This window comes from Haliotis cracherodii, unplaced genomic scaffold (genome assembly GCF_022045235.1).
Source record: "Haliotis cracherodii isolate W230 unplaced genomic scaffold, xgHalCrac1.p SCAF_9, whole genome shotgun sequence".
Classification (NCBI taxonomy): domain Eukaryota; kingdom Metazoa; phylum Mollusca; class Gastropoda; order Lepetellida; family Haliotidae; genus Haliotis; species Haliotis cracherodii.
In genome coordinates, this window is record NW_027266343.1 from 28,392,118 (window position 1) to 28,412,359 (window position 20,242).

The 20,242-nt window shown below is 40.4% G+C and overlaps 1 protein-coding gene across 2 annotated transcripts in view; it reads left to right on the forward strand.

Annotated features, from left to right (window-relative positions):
• Positions 1-20,242, forward strand: part of LOC139453281 (VPS10 domain-containing receptor SorCS2-like) — a 49,519-nt gene that overhangs the window by 21,038 nt on the left and 8,239 nt on the right. For both annotated transcript variants that reach the window (XM_071234916.1, XM_071234917.1), the window contains exons 12-21: positions 1,005-1,105; positions 1,418-1,528; positions 2,042-2,159; positions 4,809-4,948; positions 8,397-8,507; positions 9,975-10,146; positions 11,510-11,693; positions 16,617-16,756; positions 17,340-17,478; positions 19,216-19,331. In XM_071234916.1, the coding sequence (XP_071091017.1) occupies positions 1,005-1,105; positions 1,418-1,528; positions 2,042-2,159; positions 4,809-4,948; positions 8,397-8,507; positions 9,975-10,146; positions 11,510-11,693; positions 16,617-16,756; positions 17,340-17,478; positions 19,216-19,331 (1,332 nt within the window). The remainder of the gene's footprint in view (positions 1-1,004; positions 1,106-1,417; positions 1,529-2,041; positions 2,160-4,808; positions 4,949-8,396; positions 8,508-9,974; positions 10,147-11,509; positions 11,694-16,616; positions 16,757-17,339; positions 17,479-19,215; positions 19,332-20,242) is intronic.

Below are 20,242 nucleotides of genomic sequence, written 5' to 3' on the forward strand. Positions count from 1 at the left end.
CGTTATCCCCGTGATGTGACTCCTGAGGATGACAAAAGTGTACGAAGGTTTAGTCCCGTTGGCTGTAGCCCAGCAGGTTACTAACCCCCAACACAAATAATGAACTCGCCCTATACAGAGCGGTTCCAATTTTCGGTGCAGTCGATCAGATTTTTTTCCAGTGGAAGAATATTGGACAATCGATTGTCTTCAAGGCTTTATATTCTACTAAGTAAAGATTTAGCTGATAAGCCTATTGTCTTTATTACTAGGATGTATAGGGACCACTCTTTAATTCCTATGTTCATTTGTTTTCACATTGAAATAACCCGACCATAAGGGCGTTTTTCTGAACTTTTCCACTTCACGGTGTATCGATCAATTGGTGACCTACCTTTCGGGTGTGAATTATTGAGGTGTCTGTATTTTGAGGGTTTCCCAACTCCAAGCTCTCCGATACAGATGCATTAAGGAGTAATACAGGATAGGTAAATAATTTAGTAAAATCTAAATATGTTTTACATTTGAATACTTATCCTGCATTACTACGTTTAAGGCCCACCCATCGCAGACTTGCCTCCCCACTTTGGCTTCAGAAACCTCAAAAGCATGTCTTTCTTAAGCTAAGGGCGACAGGCAGTAATGTGAAGAGGTGACCTAAGGTCACAGAGGTCACAGGACAGTGGCAATGGGGTGTGAAAAGTGGGACTACGAACAGTTTAATAATTCTTCGCCCAGGACCATCGCCAGTAAGCTGTCCCATTTCTTTGTCGCAAGGTAAGCAGTGAATGCATTAAGGAGTAATGCAGGATAAGTATACAAATGTAAAAAATATTTCGATTTTACTAATTTCTTCCAAATTTTTTCCATTTTTTTTCAAAATTTTATAGAATTTGCATTGACTTGTGAAATAATTCAGGCAAATGTGTATAATTTCCCTTTACATCTTTAAGAAAATAAGAATAGTTGTACATTAAAAAACACACTGTGCAATGCCAGTTAGAGCCATCTCCTTTTTGATCCAGACTTCGCTGGCTGCAGGTCGGTACAAGTTCAACATCCTGGACCAGGGCAGTGTCCTGACGGCCATAGAGGATGCCTCCATCAACCTGACTGACTCCGTGCAGTAAGTCAAGGAGTTCCATGTGTCCATAGCATTTTTCCACCAGTTTTATGCAATATTTGCATTTGTCATGTCATGTCGCCATGGAAACTTGTCAAAACACATTGTCAAAACCCCCATGCTTATGAGGGAGGTAAGAGAATCATGTATTGCGTGGTCAAAATGGCTACTGTGGAGTACTGGTAATAGTATTTAATGGAAGGACTAGCATGTTCCATGGATGATTGTTGTCATGATTATTGTGTGCCATTGTTATTACTGAACATCACTGTAACGTTGCTGAACATGGTGTAAAGTCTCATTCATTGGTTGCAGTTACTCTCTTGATGAAGGCAAGACCTGGCAAACCGAGAAGTTCCTGTCATCGAAGCAGATCCGTGTGGACGGGGTCCTCAACGAGCCGGGCATCACCTCCCTCATTGCAAGGTAGGGAGTGATTGGAATCATTATTGAGTATTTCCAAAGTTCATGGTCAAATTGTACTCACATCAACTGGTGCACACTTTGTATACAATTATACTTTCCATACTGATATAATAAATGTTTCCCATAATTACATCGCAGTGCTGACAATAATCACAGACATAGAAAGCTTAGAATGTTCCAACATATTCTAACATAGACTAACATATTCAATGTTCAAATTATATTTATTATCAATTGTACATGTGCCTGATTCATTAATTGATTGGTTGGTTGGTAGGTTGACAATACCATTGCCATGTCTTTTATCATTAACTTAGCACACAATTTCCCCAGTTCATGAGAGCAGAGTATTGTTGTGTCACCAGTTTTGCAATTGTTACACCATTTGTGTTGCTATTTTTACAGCATATTTGTTGTAATGGTTACAATGATTGTGTTTCTATTTTTACCGGGATATGGTTTTCAGTTTTTGTTGTTGCTATGGTTACCGTTTTTCTGTTGCTATGATCACAGTGTATACGGCCATGAGAACAAAGGCAGCATCTGGACAGTGGTCAAGCTCAACTTCTCATCTGTGCTGACACAAAAATGTGTTCAGGATAATTACACAAGCTGGAGCCCTGCTGACCAGGTAAGAAATGATGATGATGATGATGATGATGATGATGATGATGATGATGGCATATTGGCATTGCATTGATGGCTTACAGGCTCATATCACATGCCATCCTGTGGGTTGTGAACAGGATGGCACGTGATGTGCTCGTATAATAACCAACAGAATTGCACATGATGTGTGCATATAACAATATAACAACCAACAGGATGGCACGTGACTTGAGTCTATAACAACAAACAGGATGGCACGTGATGTGAGCCTATAACAACCAACAGGATGGCACATGATACGAGCCTTTAACAACCAACAGGATGGCCTATGATGTGAGCCTATAACAACCAACAGGATGGCACATGATGTGAGTCTATAACAACCAACAGGATGGCATGTTATGCGTGCATATAAAAACCAACAGGATGGCACATGTCGTGAGCCTTTAACATCTAACAGGATGGCACGTGATGTGAGCCTATAACAACCAACTGGATGGCACATGATGTGAGCCTATAACAACCAACAGGATGGCAGGTGTCGTGAGCCTATAACAACCAACAGGATGGCAGGTGTCGTGAGCCTTTAACAACCAACAGGATGGCACGTGATGTGAGCCTATAACAACCAACTGGATGGCACATGATGTGAGCCTATAACAACCAACAGGATGGCAGGTGTCGTGAGCCTATAACAACCAACAGGATGGCAGGTGTCGTGAGCCTTTAACAACCAACAGGATGGCACATGATGTGAGCCTATAACAACCAACAGGATGGCACATGATGTGAGTCTATAACAACCAACAGGATGGCATGTTATGCGTGCAAATAAAAACCAACAGGATGGCACATGTCGTGAGCCTTTAACAACTAACAGGATGGCACGTGATGTGAGCCTATAACAACCAACTGGATGGCACATGATGTGAGCCTATAACAACCAACAGGATGGCAGGTGTCGTGAGCCTATAACAACCAACAGGATGGCAGGTGTCGTGAGCCTTTAACAACCAACAGGATGGCACATGATGTGAGCCTATAACAACCAACAGGGTGGCACATGATGTGAGTCTATAACAACCAACAGGATGGCACATGATGTGAGTCTATAACAACCAACAGGATGGCATGTCATGCGTGCATATAAAAACCAACAGGATGGCACATGTCGTGAGCCTTTAACAACAAACAGGATGGCACGTGATGTGAGCCTATAACAACCAACTGGATGGCACATGATGTGAGCCTATAACAACCAACAGGATGGCAGGTGTCGTGAGCCTATAACAACCAACAGGATGGCAGGTGTCGTGAGCCTTTAACAACCAACAGGATGGCACATGATGTGAGCCTATAACAACCAACAGGATGGCAGGTGTCGTGAGCCTATAACAACCAACAGGATGGCAGGTGTCGTGAGCCTATAACAACCAACAGGATGGCAGGTGTCGTGAGCCTTTAACAACCAACAGGATGGCCTATGATGTGAGCCTATAACAACCAACAGGATGGCAGGTGTCGTGAGCCTATAACAACCAACAGGATGGCAGGTGTCGTGAGCCTTTAACAACCAACAGGATGGCACATGATGTGAGCCTATAACAACCAACAGGATGGCAGGTGTCGTGAGCCTATAACAACCAACAGGATGGCAGGTGTCGTGAGCCTATAACAACCAACAGGATGGCAGGTGTCGTGAGCCTTTAACAACCAACAGGATGGCCTGTGATGTGAGCCTATAACAACCAACCGAATGGCATGGGACGTGAGTCTAGAACAACCAACCGTAATTCATGTGATGTGAGCCTATAACATACTTGTTGTTACCCTGCCTGGCACTTGGTATTAAGGGGCAAGGACTGGTTGGCCCGAGTCAGTATTCTGTGTATGAGTGGGTATGAGTATCCATGTTAAGCTGTGGCATGGTATTTCAGTGGACTAGCACTATACAATCAGCATTCGTCTGGACTAGTATAAGCAGCCACAAAAACATGTGCATGCACTACGCTATATAGGTGCAATAATCCTAGAAGCGACATTAAACCCCAAATTACCACACCTCTCCTCCTATTTTTTGCAGTGTAGTTCCTCCAAAGGACCAATAAATCTCTGGCTTTGAATAATGATAAAACACCTATGAGATAAGATGGATTATTGCTTACAACATGTACAACAGCTCCATCTTGAACAACAGACACAACAACAGCTTGCACATGCACTACAGGCTGAGTGGGCTAATATTCGGTGGTCTGTACTCTCATTTCATCTATAGGCCAGTGCCAGACGCTACTGATAGACACACAAAATATTCAAGTGTCATTGGACAGTAATAATGTCATGGAATTTGTGACCAGTGTTTGACAGCAGTCAGTGACAATACAAACCTACTGAGACTGAGTGTTTTTCATGAGGTACTCATTTGCCAACTGTAAAAAGAGTAGTGTATTATTATTGTATTCTCAGCAGTTTTTCAGTGCTGCTTACATTTTTTTTAAAGGTTTAGAACGATAGTTTGCTTTAGTCAGTAAAACCATCAGGATCGTGTGCGACGGATTGTCAATTCCGTGGTAGCAGGAACTTGGTTCTGTTCATTGGGACATAGTTGTGGCACAAGTGACTGTTGACATATCACTCAATTTTTTTAATAGAAAATACCTTTGTTTGACAGATGGATAATCAAAATTGCACCTTGGGACGGAAAATTGTCTATGAGCGAAGGAAGCAAGATTCACTGTGTTACAATGGGGATGATTACAGAAGACCTACAAGCACTAAAACTTGTCGGTGTGAAAAGGAAGACTTCGAATGGTGGGTACACGATAGGATCTTTCTCTTCTGTGAAAATGAATTATAGCAAATGCCAGGTAGCGGTAAGACACATTTAAATGAGGTCAGGTCAAATGGTGAGGATCGAAAAGGCTTCAAGATTTGTTACTCAAAGTAGTATGATCTGTTAAACGAAAACAAGCAAAAGGCATGTCTGCTATTACTCTCCTAGCATTATTCATTGTGTTAAGCAGAAGTGTTTGTCTTTAATGATAGATTAGACTGTGCGAGCATTCACAGTGCAGCTTGAATATAAAACCTTGTTGGCATGTGTCGTTTATATATTAGCTGTATGCTGTTTATTGTGGTGTCGTCTTTATTTTTTAGCTTTGTTTGTGTTGTTTCTTGTTTAACGATTCACGCAGCTATATTGGAGTTATGAGTCAGCGGTCTGTAAATAATCAAGTCTAAACCAGATGATCCAGTGATTGACATCATGAGCATCGATCTATGCAATTGGGATGTAATGACATGCTTCAACCAAGTCAGCTTGTCTGACCTCCTTATAACAAGCATTCATTTAGGAAGTGATATTTGAGAAAGACTAGCCTATGTAAACTGAACAGATTTAGATCGTGTGGGCAGGCTGTGTGAGCAACGTGGTTGAATTGTTTTTCATCATATCGGACAGCATGGGATGTTGCTCACAATATCAACCAATGGTTTGTCTGGTCCAGGCTTGATTATTTAATATACTATCCATAAAGCGGAATATTGCTGAGTGTGGAGTTAAGTTAGCAGTTCTCAACCATAAAGCAATGATCAGTAGCAGTAGTGAGAATTTGCCACAAATAAGAGCCATAAGTCCTCTGTATCAAATCGTGCTGCTTGTGAAATCTGTATTGATATACAGTGGTCATTTTTTATATTTTTTTATTTATTTATATTTATTTTTTTATTTTTTTATTATACCTTTCTTGATTGTTGCTTTCCATGAGTCTGGTATATTGAAAGTTAAATATCTATAGTCTTATATTGTACCTTTTGTCAGATATTTTAGTTTTAGATCTTCAAATGGTATAAATCTGTTTTCATTCCGTATATCTTTAATTGAGTTAATTCTATTATTAACCCATTGTTTTATGTAGTATGTTGCTTAAATTGTTTGAAGTTGTGTGTTTAAGACATAAGACAAAAATTCTCCTATATTATCAACATGAATAATATTTTTTCTACAAAAGTTGTTCCAAGCTTTCAATACAGAAAGGGTAGTTTGGTATACAAGTATACAACACCTCTTTTCATTGTCATACTTATTTTGTTTTTAGCAGAATTTGTTAGTCCAGAATTTTAGTTCTTACCAGACAAAATAAAAAATTCAATAGGAAAGCCATCAATACCAGACCTTGTATTATTATCCCCTGCCACGAAGTGCCTTTGGATAGTTTTTTTTTTAAGAGTTATTTTTCGAGTTTCCATGGCAACGACTTTGGTTTAGACTGAAAATGGAGGTAGTCCTCGTTTCCGGAGCAGATCTTGAAAAACGTAGTATATTTCTTTACAAAAAGGCCCAGTGAACATAGTTTGCAGGAGCTAATGCATTGCACACACCCGACATGTGATATTGGTGGGGGATGTGAGTATTTCATGCTTGTTTTTCATGTCTTAAACTGCAAATGAAATTTAATCAAGCTCAATTTCTCTTTCTAATAAATTATCATTTGGTTGTCTAATTTTGGAATCTCTAAATTTGGTAGTTTTACTTAACTTGTCGTATCTGCCATCAGATGTATATAATTGTTTATCCAAGTTTTTTAACTTATCCAATACACAATGAAATCTGTTATAACCATATCATCGTCACTTATAACTTTATTTATTATTTTACTGACATACAGTAAACTACGGTTATAACGAACTCAAACAGAGACCACTAATTTTAGTTTGTGATAATTGTAGTTCATTATAGGCCTATATACAACATGTATACAGCAAATGGACAGGGCCAAAAGACCACTTTGTTATGTCTGTCAGTTCGTTAAAAGTGTGTTCGTTGTAAACATAGTTTACTGTAATTTCTATTTTCCAAGTGGCAGAAATAACTTGTTGGCTTTTCTCCTCCCCATACCACTGCATTCTATTCCTAGTTTGTATTTCTCTTCTTTCATCTTCTCCCCTATGTGTTCCATTGCTGATGTGTATTTTGATAATTCTGATAGATGTTTTTCATCCATTTGTTGAAAATTTTGCCTTATGTTATCTTATAAAACACTTATCTTACTTTCTAATTCTTTTGTTTTATTTTGGTTCTTTAATGAACAAAGTGTCAGTATCCTGTTTATTTTATTTCCTTTCTTATTTCCGGACATTTTGTCAGGATTTCACTTGATTGCGGTCATTGTGGTCATTGATAGGATTATTTTGAACACCATAGTTTTAATATTTTTGTTTGTCAAGAGTCAAGTTAAATTTGACATCATGTTATACTATGATGATACTATCCTACTCAACATTTGCTAAGAACAAAATAGCCCTCCTTTGTCAAAGGTTTGATCCTTAGCAAATGTTGAGTAGCATCAGTGTATAAAATTCCCTAAAACTTCAGTCAGACAACCAGACTGGCAACTTTGCAAAGTTACCAGACCAGATAAAATGTTGCTAGTCCAGAATTTTTAACATGCTCTCAAAGCACACTTTCCACCCTTTCCGAACTAGGCTGGAATTTCTGGGCTCAATCATAGCATCACCAGTGGCTATTATGAGTTATGTCCATTTTTATGTCCCTCCTATTGACCAGTCAGATTCCACCTCTCATGTCACTTGCATTTGCTTCAAACAAAATGGTGGCGCCCAGTCAAGACAATTTGATTAATGATCAAGATATATATTGTAATAAAATGGGTCTTACCTTACAAAGTGCATCAAATCACTGCAAAGTTGAAATCCATGCCGTTTACAAACTGGATGTCGATTTCGCTACGAGTTTTTATTGTGCTATACATAGACTGGTTAGTCAAGCCAAAATATGACACCCTTAATTGCAGCCGAGTTCAGCAACGATGGAAACTGGACTTTTACACTCAGTTAACTCCCTTGCCTCGGGAAGATGGAATTTTCTAGACTAATGAACAAAAGTAAAAACAGAGTAAACATAAGAATATTACTTTTTAATCTTAGTTTTCAGGAATAACAATACATTGGTGCAGTGTCAACTTAGTAACTTTAACCATGTTAACTCAATGAAATTTTATTCATCACATATGTGTTGAACGTTTACAGTTTATTTACCTCTTACATTGAAGTAAAACTAGAATGCTAGGATAATTTAGGGAATACAATAATAGTCCGACTATTGGGAATTCAACTTTTCAAAATTGACTGTCCATCAGCATAATTGACTTTCTGGCAGGCAGGGTATTCTAAACACTGGTAGTATATGATGAGATGTTTGAAGTGAGTAGGGAGTAAGCATGTGCTGTTTGTTCTTCAGTGACTATGGGTACATCGCCAGCAAGGCCAGTTGCACTAAGGCGGGATGGTTTAACAAGGACAGCATCATCAACGAGTGCCAGGAAGGGAAGAAGTTCAACTCCAGCAACGGGTAATCATTCTACATACCATGCTGTCTCTCACACCACTGTTTCTTGTATAAATATGTTGCTTGGTTGGACATAATGGCCGCTAAAGTGTGACTGGTACCTACAAGCTGTGGAGGGGGTTATATGTTGTTTTAAGCAGAGCATTGACAGCTGGGAACGCAATGAACCATCACCCATCTCACCTAAACTGTGGAACAGGTGGACGTTGCAAGGTGGAGTAGCAGATCTTCTGTTTCAAAACATATCTAACAAATTGTGTTTCAATTTTTTAAGAGCATTTACTGTGGAGAAAAGGCTTCCTTTTTTAGAATGATTGTTAAAATGTAATGGGTCAAGCTCCATCTCATTCAAAATTAATGAAAATGGTGACTTTAGGCATGATGTTTTCTGTTTTGCTTAAACAAGGAGTCAGAAATACTCCTTACTCAGAAATCTTGATTTTATACTTGTGATGTCCAGGATTTTATGCATCTGAATACGTCTCTCATCAAGACGTGGGTTGGACTCCCCACATGGATACAAGAAGCCTATTACTGATAATCACCTGATATTGCTGGAGTACACACAGATTTACAAAGGCTTGAAAGTCGGGATCCAAGTGGTACCTCTGTTCCAAAAATGAGTAGTTATAAAAAAAGTATTATGCTTTCAGATATCCTTGTTGGAACCAAAATGTTTGTGGGTGAAGAAGACATAGACAGTGTGAACATTGATAGTGTTTACCATGTTTTGTATTTTGATAGAACTTTTCATAAATATAAAGAGCATGGTACAAATGAATTAGTTTGGATGATTCCCACTGCCTTTCTCATTTTAGTCACAGAGGACCTGTTGTACACATATGTCTTGTTGCTTGCTGTCTCATTAACATCAGATCTTAGAGCTCACTACTGCTAAATAAAGATCTGAGGACTTTACGCGTCACGTCAGAATGACCTTTTATCCGACCAATCAGAGCATTGCTTTCCAGATCGGGAAAGGTGGAAGTCTGAATGTGTATTTTTGTCATGCAACCTCAATGACAGTTACAGGGTGTACAACTCTGTAGGAAGCACTGACTTACAATCTCGACCATCTATTAGACAGTCCAGAATTTTCTTTTGTTTAGATTTCATATTTTGAATCTATTTTTCAAAGTGTAGTCTGGAATGGAAGTCGCCCGTTTGAAACTTGTGCCGTAAAGCTCGAGAAAGCTCGTCAGTCAAAGTTTGCTAAAAGATGTCCTGGCGTGACCTGTAATGGATTCTTTGTTTAGCGGTAGCAAGAACTAAGATCAGATTGATGAGATTGTGTTATTTGTGTCAATTTGCCATGTTTGCAGTTTTATGTTTAAAGGGCACAATAGTTTATCACCACTAAAAACCCTGACTATTGCAAGAGCCAGTGTTACACCTCACTCACTCACTCACTCACTCATTCAGCTGTTAACTGTGTGATCAAACTTTACCCTTGTCTTTTCATTGGCACAGATACCGCAAAATTGCTGCCGATGCTTGTACAGGTGGCAAAGCTGATGATGACAAGTACAAGCCATCGTTAATGACATGTCCGACTGTCAAACCAGGGGATCTGAAGATTCAGACCGATCAGCCAATCGCAGCCACAAATTCCGATGTTGTTTTCTCACTCATACAAGGGAAGGTGAGTGGTGGCATCGAGTGATCAAGTCAAGCTATACTCCAGTGAACCTACACAAGAGAAGGTCAATTCTTAAAAGAAAGAGACAACATCAGATTTGATTTACTTAGTTAATTGCATATACTGACATAATCCTGTTTTCAATTCAAGCATCAGACATGTTGTGTTTAGTGCTCAAGCCCATCTTGAAACACATTGAATGAGATTTCGAAACCAGAATGACTACATTCTTGTGTTGATTTCCTTATGCCTAAATACACACAACAGCTTCATTAAATTTTTGTGCCAATTTGCCAAATATTACAAAAGATTGAATATACAATTTTCAAAGTATAGAACCAGTGGGGATTCCGGGTTAGAATAAGTCCCCAGCAACCAAGCTGGTCTTAAGAGGGGACTAAACAGATCTGTTGCTCAGACTCCGTGACTTAGTTGATAGTGTGTCATCATTCACGAAAGTGGGGATCATTGCTCATAATTTTTCGATCACAGAATTGTCTTGTCCAGACTTGATTATTTACCGGTTCTTGTCATATAGCTGGAATATTGCTGCGTGCTTGCAAACAAACAGACAGACAAGCCTCTGGTCCAGTTTCACCATGCAAAGTTGTCTCCCCTAATCTTGCCTCTAATTGGTTCTAATTGTATATTTGCCCTGATTGTCATCCTTGGTTTGTCAATTGATAGGGTGGTCAGGCTCCAAGTGGTTGACGGAATGTCATTGCGCATTATATCAATCACTGTTTTGAGTGGTCCAGATACGATTTTCCTCATCCCGTCTTCATGATCCTGATGAGATGAGGATCATGTGCTTGTGATACAGGCTACAGACGACATCATTCTTGTCAAACATCATGTTGATTCGATCAAGGGATGACGCCAGATTTATTCTGTGGCTCTGTTCCCCCTTACTCGTTCGGTATGGTTAGTTTTGTTCTGGAACTTAGATATGTATACTGAATATGACTGACACTGTTCCCTACAACTGTAGACATGTGAACCATAGATACAAAATATGCCACAGACTTGAGTTCTACAATGGACCTTACAAGTATGTGCATTGATAAATACGTGATGTTCTTTTGACCTTTGTATTTCAAACATTCATCAGCTCACCTGGTCATAGATATCATGCAATGGTAAACAGTTCTGTGGTGCCATCAAGTCTGACAACTAGCCAGACAGTCAATGTTACCAAAAGCAAAGGTCATACGACCAAGTAAAAAAATTGAGATTGATTTCAACCCAACTAAATCCAAGTCCTAGGTTCACAATGTTCAACTTTCCCCAACACAACTGTTTATGTATCAGTAAAATGACTCAATTTGGTAAGGAAACTGATCATGGTGATTTGTCACTCTCCCAGGGTTCTAAAGTGTCGACGAAGTACTTGTGGTCATTTGGGGATGACTCTCCAGCTGTCACCAAGACAAGTCTCAAGAACAGCTCTGTGAAACACAGTTTCACTAAACATGGACTTAAAAATGTCACAGTCACGGCCACCAATGCCAAGGGCAGTGTCACCAAGTCACTGGAGTTCCGAGTTGAAGGTTAGTAAGCACATCTTCATAAAACTAGCACCCTCAATATGTTACTGGGAGCTTTCAATTTTCACCTCATGATGACAGTATGGTTAAGCAGTGATGCCAGCCATTAGGATTTTGACGTAATAGTTATGATTTTGAGCCGAAAATTATGTTATTACGCTTGTCCTCTCCCAAATCTTTAGTCTGTCCACCTTTCCCTCTGTCCCAATAGCATCGTAACCACCCAAGCTATGGCCGGAACCTCACTTTTTCCTGTGTGTGCTCGAGTCCACATCTATTGTTATAGTTGTAACGATCTAGTACATTGTATTAGTCACATTAATCTCTGATTATTCAAACAGTTTTCTATCAAACAGAGCAGTAAGTAAATATGGAGTGACGATTGCATACACGTTAGTATAAGCTGGTGTGATGTGTTGTTGTGATGTCGTAATGGAGTCTCCTTGTACTCCCGGTTGCAAGAAGTGTGTTTGGTTCATGATCACGGGAGTTCCTCTTGTGCATGATGTGCAGAGAGAAGATATGCACAGAGGAGACAAGATGTGAGCACTACATCTAAGAAAGCCTTTTTAAAGTTACAGAGGCCATGACTAAGGCTAAAAGGATATGAAGCGGCAAAGAAGAAAGTGGAAGTCATCATGGCAGCCAACACCGTTCAGGCACCTGCATACCACAGCACCTCCCACTCCATCAAAACAACCATTTCCTGTGCTCTCCATGAGTCTGATTAAGCAACTATTCAAGCAATTGCAGGAAATGATGAAGGCCATGTTTGAGACACGGTTCTCAGCCTTAAACGAGGATGTAAGGATGATGAAAACTATGGTCAAAAGACCGCATGGGGGACAACCATCTGTCTTTGCTACACACACGGCCATAGGGCCTACCCCAGCCCATCGTACTGACCAGCCAACCGTCCAGCCAGCCGGTCAGCCAGCTGTCCAGCCAACTGACCAGTCACATGGCCAGCCGACCGATCAGCCGACCTATCAGCCGTCCGACCAGCCGTCTGTCCAGCCGGGTATAAGCTTGCAAGCTTTTCCCTACCGTGATACACAGGCAGCTAGACTTTGTTTTGGTCCCAGAAGAGTACTACAAGGCCATAGTCCCTAGCTAAGTCACTGTATGGCAACACCGCCGGCCGGCAGCCCAGCCAACCGATAGGACACCGTACGGTTACAGCATGGACTCCACTGTGAACCTGACGACCGTCCAGCCAATCAGCCTACCGTTTGATCTCCATCAACTGACGGTACCCAAGCCAGCTGCACGGACCACACAGGGCTGTCCAACCGACCGAGATGTACGAGCTCTGTAACACCAGGGCAGCCATCACAAGCCACACAGATTCCTACCGGAATCCTGGACACCAGAGGAAGATGAACCACACGGGGAATACGTGGCGGACTATTATGAATATCCTCCCCCCACATGAGCTACCCATGGTCACTCGGAGGCAGAGTGTTATGAAGACATTAATCAGGCTGACGCTTCACCCCAATGGGATTATATGAGGGACATACCTTCATGGAACTCACCGAAGATTTTACGAAGCCTGTACTCAACCCTAGTACTAATGTTACGTTACCTGCTTCATGGATGAAGGATCTGTCTTTGGTATCCATATATGCAATGGACATTGGCGCCTATATCAACTGGTTTGTCATGGGAATCGGACATCTTATAAAGGTATACCCGGAGAGACTCCTATGATTATTAGGACAGGTCATGTCAGACTCATCCACAGCCTCCTTGACACTATAGTCAGAATGCAGGAAGACTTACTCTCCACCCAAGTCTGGATGTCTTCACAGCTACTATAAATTCAGCATCAACAATTACTAACACAGATTCATTCAAGAGCTGTTTCTAACCAAACCAAGAGGTTGATAATGTCACAACCGATATTTGCGCCCAAGACATTCAACAGAAAATCAGACAAGGTACAACACAACGATTCAAAGCATCTACTATCAGCCTAGCTGCCAAGGCACATGGATATTCCCAGCCCCAGAAGTGTTCCTGGGATCAGAAAGACTCAACTTATAAACAGCCTCCTAAGAAGAAGTTTGTCCCCTCCAGGAAGGATTCATTTCAACCGAGTCAGGGGTACGACAAGCGCCAATCTTCTCAGGAATCTTTTCATCTGTCTGACGACAAGAAACGTGGATCCCATCGCCAGGGCAGATCTGGCCATCAAGAGGCTACTAAAGAAGCAAGCTATTCGGAGACCAACAAGAACAAAGGCTTTTATTCGCCGGTATTTCTAGTCCCGAAGAAGAATACAACTCACATGAGGATGTTAATCGACCTAAAGATCCTAAACAAGAAATTCCTGGTACCTCCGCCAAAATTCCAGATGGAATCCATACAGAAGTTACAGTCAATGTTAAAGACAGGAGATTGGCTCATCAGCCTCGACCTACAAGATGCCTATCTTCATGTCCTGATACAACCATCGTCATGCGCATTGCAATCACTGGTCGACTTTACGAGTCAGGCTATTTACCAGGATTACAGCGCCAATCATCAGATTTGCCCATCTCCAGCTAGTACGAATCCATGGATACCTGGACAATTTCCTGGCTGCAGATCAAGCTCAGTTTCACCAGAACATGCTATTTCTGATCAAGCTTATGACCTACCTAGGCTTCCTAGTCAATCCCTCCAAGTCCAAGGCCACTCAGGTTGAAGACATCATATACACCTGAGCACGTTTCCAACCACACAAGGGATATCTATGTCCACCAGAGGATCGATTCATCAAGACTTATCACGATGATTCAATCACTATCAAGTCAACCCAGCAGGTCGCTAAGGTGGTGGATGGCTCTTCTAGGCAACTTAATGTCTCTACATGATATGACCATCAGAGGAAGGTTGAAGTTACGTCCTCTACAGCCATGGATCAACTCTCCTCCATGCCTCTCCCTAGAGTGCAAGACTCACTTACCTCCCAATTTAGCATGAGACCTGCATTGGTGGACTCACAGAGTGCATGTGATGAGCAGCATCCCTCTGACTTCTCCAACACCCGAACACCATCTACTCACAGACATGTCAGATTCGGGATTGGGAGCCCGGTACAGGGATTTTGGAACACCGGAGAAAAGAACCTTCAACTGCAAGGAAATGAAGGCCATGTATTACACCATCCTGGCATGGAAGATATGTCTCTCACAATTGTCCATCCTCATAGCCATGGACAATACCTCAGTAGTGGCTTACATCCAGAAACAAGGGGGAACCAGATCCAGCTCTCTGATGATAGAGACTACATGATTGGTTGCCTTGGCAGACTCCATCAATTGCCGAATGGAAGTGAGACATATACCCAGGAAACTGAACATGCTCGCCGACAGCCTTTCCTGCCAGGGGAGAATAGTGGCAACAGAATGGTTCTTACATCCCCAGATCCAGATCTTTGCTTGGATAACCACTACTACTACTCTATGTCAAGATCTGTTACAACAATCCAAGTCCAGCATTTTCCATGACAATCTGTCCAGCCTACATCCAACCACCTGGAAGTTATCACACAGAAAATGCCGACATCCAGATACTCTGAGCTTGCCTCGGAAGCTGTGGCAAGATCATGGAGACGTTCATCCTCTCTTATATATTATATGACAACAGATGGGACAAGTTGGACCAGTGGAGAAGACAAGGGATTACAACTAATGCTATATCAATCCCTATGGTATTTTCCCTATTTTCTATTACATCTACATCAGGACAATACCTCAGGTTAGTTCTTTTGGGGAAGGGGCATGGTGGATTTCCAGAGCACAACATGAAAACAGTGAAAGACTTTTCATCCAAGCCTGGTACACATGTATTAACCAAGAGATGAAGTGGTGCCTTTTGGTATCAGAAATTTTTAAGTAATTTTTTTTCCCTGTTTCCATAGCAACAAGTTTGACTTTGTTTATAGTGATGTGTTTGTCCAGACCATATCTCTGAACCTAATTGGTATTCTTTTCTTGACACTTTGCACACTCAAGACCAGGTTGTCAAATCATGCCTTTTGCTATTTAGGGGTGTTTAGCATGTATATTTTATCCGTTTCCATGGCAACAAGTTTTACTTTGATTCTGTTCATAGTGGTGTGTTTGTCCGGACGATATCTCTCAAAGTAATAGGTATTCTTTTTTGAAACTGTGCACAAACAAAGACCATGTTGTCAACTGGTGACTTTTGCTAATTAGGGATTTTTGTGTACCAGGGATTTTTTGAATTTATAGTTTTTCCATTTCCATGGCAACAAGTTTAACTTTGACGTAGAAATACAAAATTCTGAATCCCAATTCCATGGGTTTGTTTTGATAGCTCAATAACTGCTCTTGCATATGGACAGACAGATTAAATAGAAATTCTCTCATCAAGTTGGGCTTAAAGTAACAGTCAGATGGGGGATTTGTCTGTTCTGATGACTCTTGTTTATTTATTTTTTATGTTTTCATGACAACAAGTTGGACTTTACTGAAAATGAGGGTAGTGCTTGTTTCCAGAGCAGAACTCCAAAATCGTTGAATATTTCTAGATGAGACCTGCTATACAGATGTTGAACTGGTGCCTTTTGATGATTTGGGATTTTGAAAAATACTGAACTGCAATACTTTTTTCTTCACTGAACTGAAGGTATCCAATGGCAATGAACCAGAAGTGTGGAATGAGTAGCCATAAACCATTTCCAATTTGCACATGAGCGGGGGATATGTCATCTCCTGATGACTCTTATTTTTGTTCCGGTTCTTAACAATTACAGATGAAAGGACGCATGCAATATATTGTGGTGCGTATCACAATATGTTAAAAAGTATTGCAATATACGCAGTTCAGACCAGTTCCCGTCACTAGTGGAAAGCCATGATATTGCTTATTACAGCTGCAAAAAATAATCCCTGGTTTGTTCTCTCTCAACAGATAAGATCACCCGCACAATTGTCATTGTCCCATCAGCAACAAAGGTGAATCACTTGACTAACTTTGACATCGATGTTTTTGGACCACTGGTGAGCAACAACCAGGCACACATCCACTTCCTGTGGACTTTTGGTGATGAGGTGAGTCACCCCTTTAAACCCCTGATGGGGATTCCAGGTAAAAACAGCTTTCCCAACACCATCACTAGAAGAACTATGATGAACCTGGTGGTCAGGCTCATTGACTTGGTTGATAGAGTGTCATCATACCCTGACCCAATAGATTTTTGATCATGATATCAATCACTGGGTTGTCTGTTCCAGACTTGATTATTTACAGGCTGTTGTTATAAAATGGGGGGAACGGGTGGCCCAGTCATCTAAATGCCACGATTCACTGTGCAGAGTTACATCCCTTGGGCATGCCAGAAACCTATGATGGGGGGTTCGAATCCCGGTTCGCCCCGATTATGTTGCTAGGTTTGTCAGCACCATACTTGTGCTCATGGGTTTGTCTGAAGTGGAAAACATCCGAGATCTGCATCACTTCGGGCTTTCCTCCCACATAGAGCAAACACGCCTTGATGTAACTGGAATTAAAAGTGGAATTAAACCCAACTCACTCACTCACTTACTGTTATTAAATGAATATCAACAACAACAATTTAGAAACAAATAACAATGTTGAGCACCCACATGTTTGATGACTTTTGGTTTCCTGTAGGTCGGAAATGTGAGGCCGCTGTTGTCATGGGAACGACGTGTCCAGCATTCATACAGCAAACCAGGCAATTATACCGTCACCGCGGAAGCCATCAACTCTGTGAGCACTGTGTACAAGCGCTACAATGTCCAGGTGTTTGGTGAGTCAACACTTTCCACGAACACACTGGGACCTTCTTGTCCTTCTCAAAGACAGATATTTGGCCCGTACTCTGCAGCTGATGCCATCTAAAAATCCCAAATTGGAATTAAGAATTTCCCAAATCATGAAGTATTTATAACTAATGTACTGGCTTTGTAGAGGTGACTTGTATTTCACTGATAACAGGACCAATGAAGAGGAAGAGGCTTGCTAAGATTACAGTATTGTATTGAATGCAGTGTTAATATAAAAAATCTCAATTTAGGAAAATAGGAACTTAAACAAAAGAATTTTCCCCAATTCGACTGGCTATTGCACTGTGTTTGGAATCCTAGATAAGTTTTGCTCCCATTCCACAAAGCAATCTTTTGTTAAAGTAAGGGAGTTACAATCGTCTTAGTGCTACCACTGTTGCAATCCCATGTTAACGTATGGGAGCTACAATCATCTTAGCGCATCTTAGCGCTGTCACAAACCTATGTTAAATGATGGGAGTTATGATCATCTTAATGCTATGACTGTCGCAAACAGGTGTTAAAGGATGGGAGTTACGATTATTGTAGCGCTAAGATCGCTTCATGGAATGGAACCCATGGGCAATAGATTTTCTCTACTTTATTTCTTGGTTACAAAGTTCATTGATATTGGATTTTGAAACGAATGTATGTATTTGCTGCCATCTGATTGAAAACATTGCTAAATGGAGTTTGAAGCCTGAAATCCTTCGACTTCTGGGCTTCATAGGACTTCATTCCCAATGTAGAAAACATGACATTCAGCATTGAAACTTGAATGTCACATCCACATGTTGTGTTCGATTAATATGTATCAGAAAAAAGTCTGAATGAGTTTATTTTTCACTGCATTTTGCCAACATGTCATGATCAATTGTATTACAACTTCATATTATACCAGAGTGACGTCATGTAGTTCTCACAACTGTTGGAGAACCTGTAGAAACAGGGAGCTTCAGACAATTTTATTACTGATAACCTTTGTTTAAAATGTTGATAAACCTTATACCTTGGCACTAAAGAAAGCTATATGATAATAATAAAAAAGATAAAAATCAGGTATCTAATTCCATTTGATACCTCAAAATTCACACTATAATTATCTTGAAAACGCAGTCTATGCATCAATGCAAAAACAATGGCTGTCGATAACCCAATAGAATTGTATACATTTGATGTCAGAACAACAGATCATCAAACATGATGAAATCAAGAGTACACAATTAAGTAAAACACACATTTACCACTGTGTCAGGGCCACATAATCCCTGATCTATCTATCTATCTATCTATCTATCTATCTATCTATCTATCTATCTATATCCTCTTTGTTGTGACAGTGAAATACAAGCCACCATTGTAAAGAAAGCTTAAACATCAGTGATGCATATTCTAACCACAATGTGATAATTTGACCATTCTTTTGGGGGAATTATTACAAACAATTTCTGTAGACTGTGAGAAAAACGACCCGAGAATGCCAAGATAAAACAGATAGATCAGATATATTTGTAGCCTTTTTGTTAATTATGAATGGCCATTGTGAATGGCATCTGTAAACACTTTTATTGAGAGCACTGAAACACTGAAACCTTATCCCCATCAATGCACAATTGTAGATTTGTTGATCATCTTCAAATTAGACTAGCGTTATTAGGCTGCCACATTACTGATGCCATGTAAACAAGATTCATAGAAGACTTGCTATATTGTTTTTACAGAAAAGGGTATCATCATCCGTCTTAATTTCTCACCAAATGCAGAAAGTTATCATTTTGACAAGAATATCTTCCACAAGCTGATGTTCCTACAGTTGCTGAAGGTGGCCTTGTCTCTGGTGAGTAGAGGTAACTAGGGGGGATTCGGAACCATCAGGAAAGGATAAAATGGTTTTGTGATACTTTTGCAATACTACAATAGTGCCGTTGTGGAAGTACTACAATAGTGCTGTTGTGGAGGAACTACAATAGTGCCGTTGATGAAGCACTACAATAATGCTGTTGTGGAACCACTACAATAGTGCCGTTGTGGAACCACTACAATAGTGCCGTTGTGGAAGCACTACAATAGTGCCGTTGTGGAACCACTACAATAGTGCCGTTGTGGAACCACTATCAGTGTCCAAAATAGCTGCCTGCCCACTGTCTGGGAACTGGTAACATTTCTTTCAGTATGGGTGAAATATATCCATATCTGCCTGAAAATTTGAGCACTTATTATTGTGTCAGTGAAGATTTACTAACAAACATTTTTGATTTACTGCAACTGAATTTGGTTACAAGAAGTGTTAACAATGTGTGTTATCACCTGTCGTGTTAACAACTTCTAAAGAATGTCTCTGATAGTTAATGAGATGTAGTGGACCACACTGAATATGTAGTAAAGGTTACAGTCAACAAGTTACCGCTGTCAAACAGGCAATATGACAGTTGCTATATTTTGTTTCTTTTGGGGGGGGGGGAAGCATGTTGTTGTTTGACCCCTGGTTTACTGCCTTTCATCATGTGCGATGTCTCAGTTGAAGATAGTTTTTGTAGAAATCTTAACTACTTTAAAGAAATGACAACAGACGTAGACGCTAGAGAGAACTAGAATTATACCTTATTCCCTTTATATGAATATTTACCATCTAAACCAGGGCCCCGTTCCACAAAGCTATCTTAGCGCTAAAGTGATTGTAACTCCCATACTTTAACACTGGCTTACGATAGTTGTAGTACTAAGATCGCTTTGTGGAACGATGCCCAG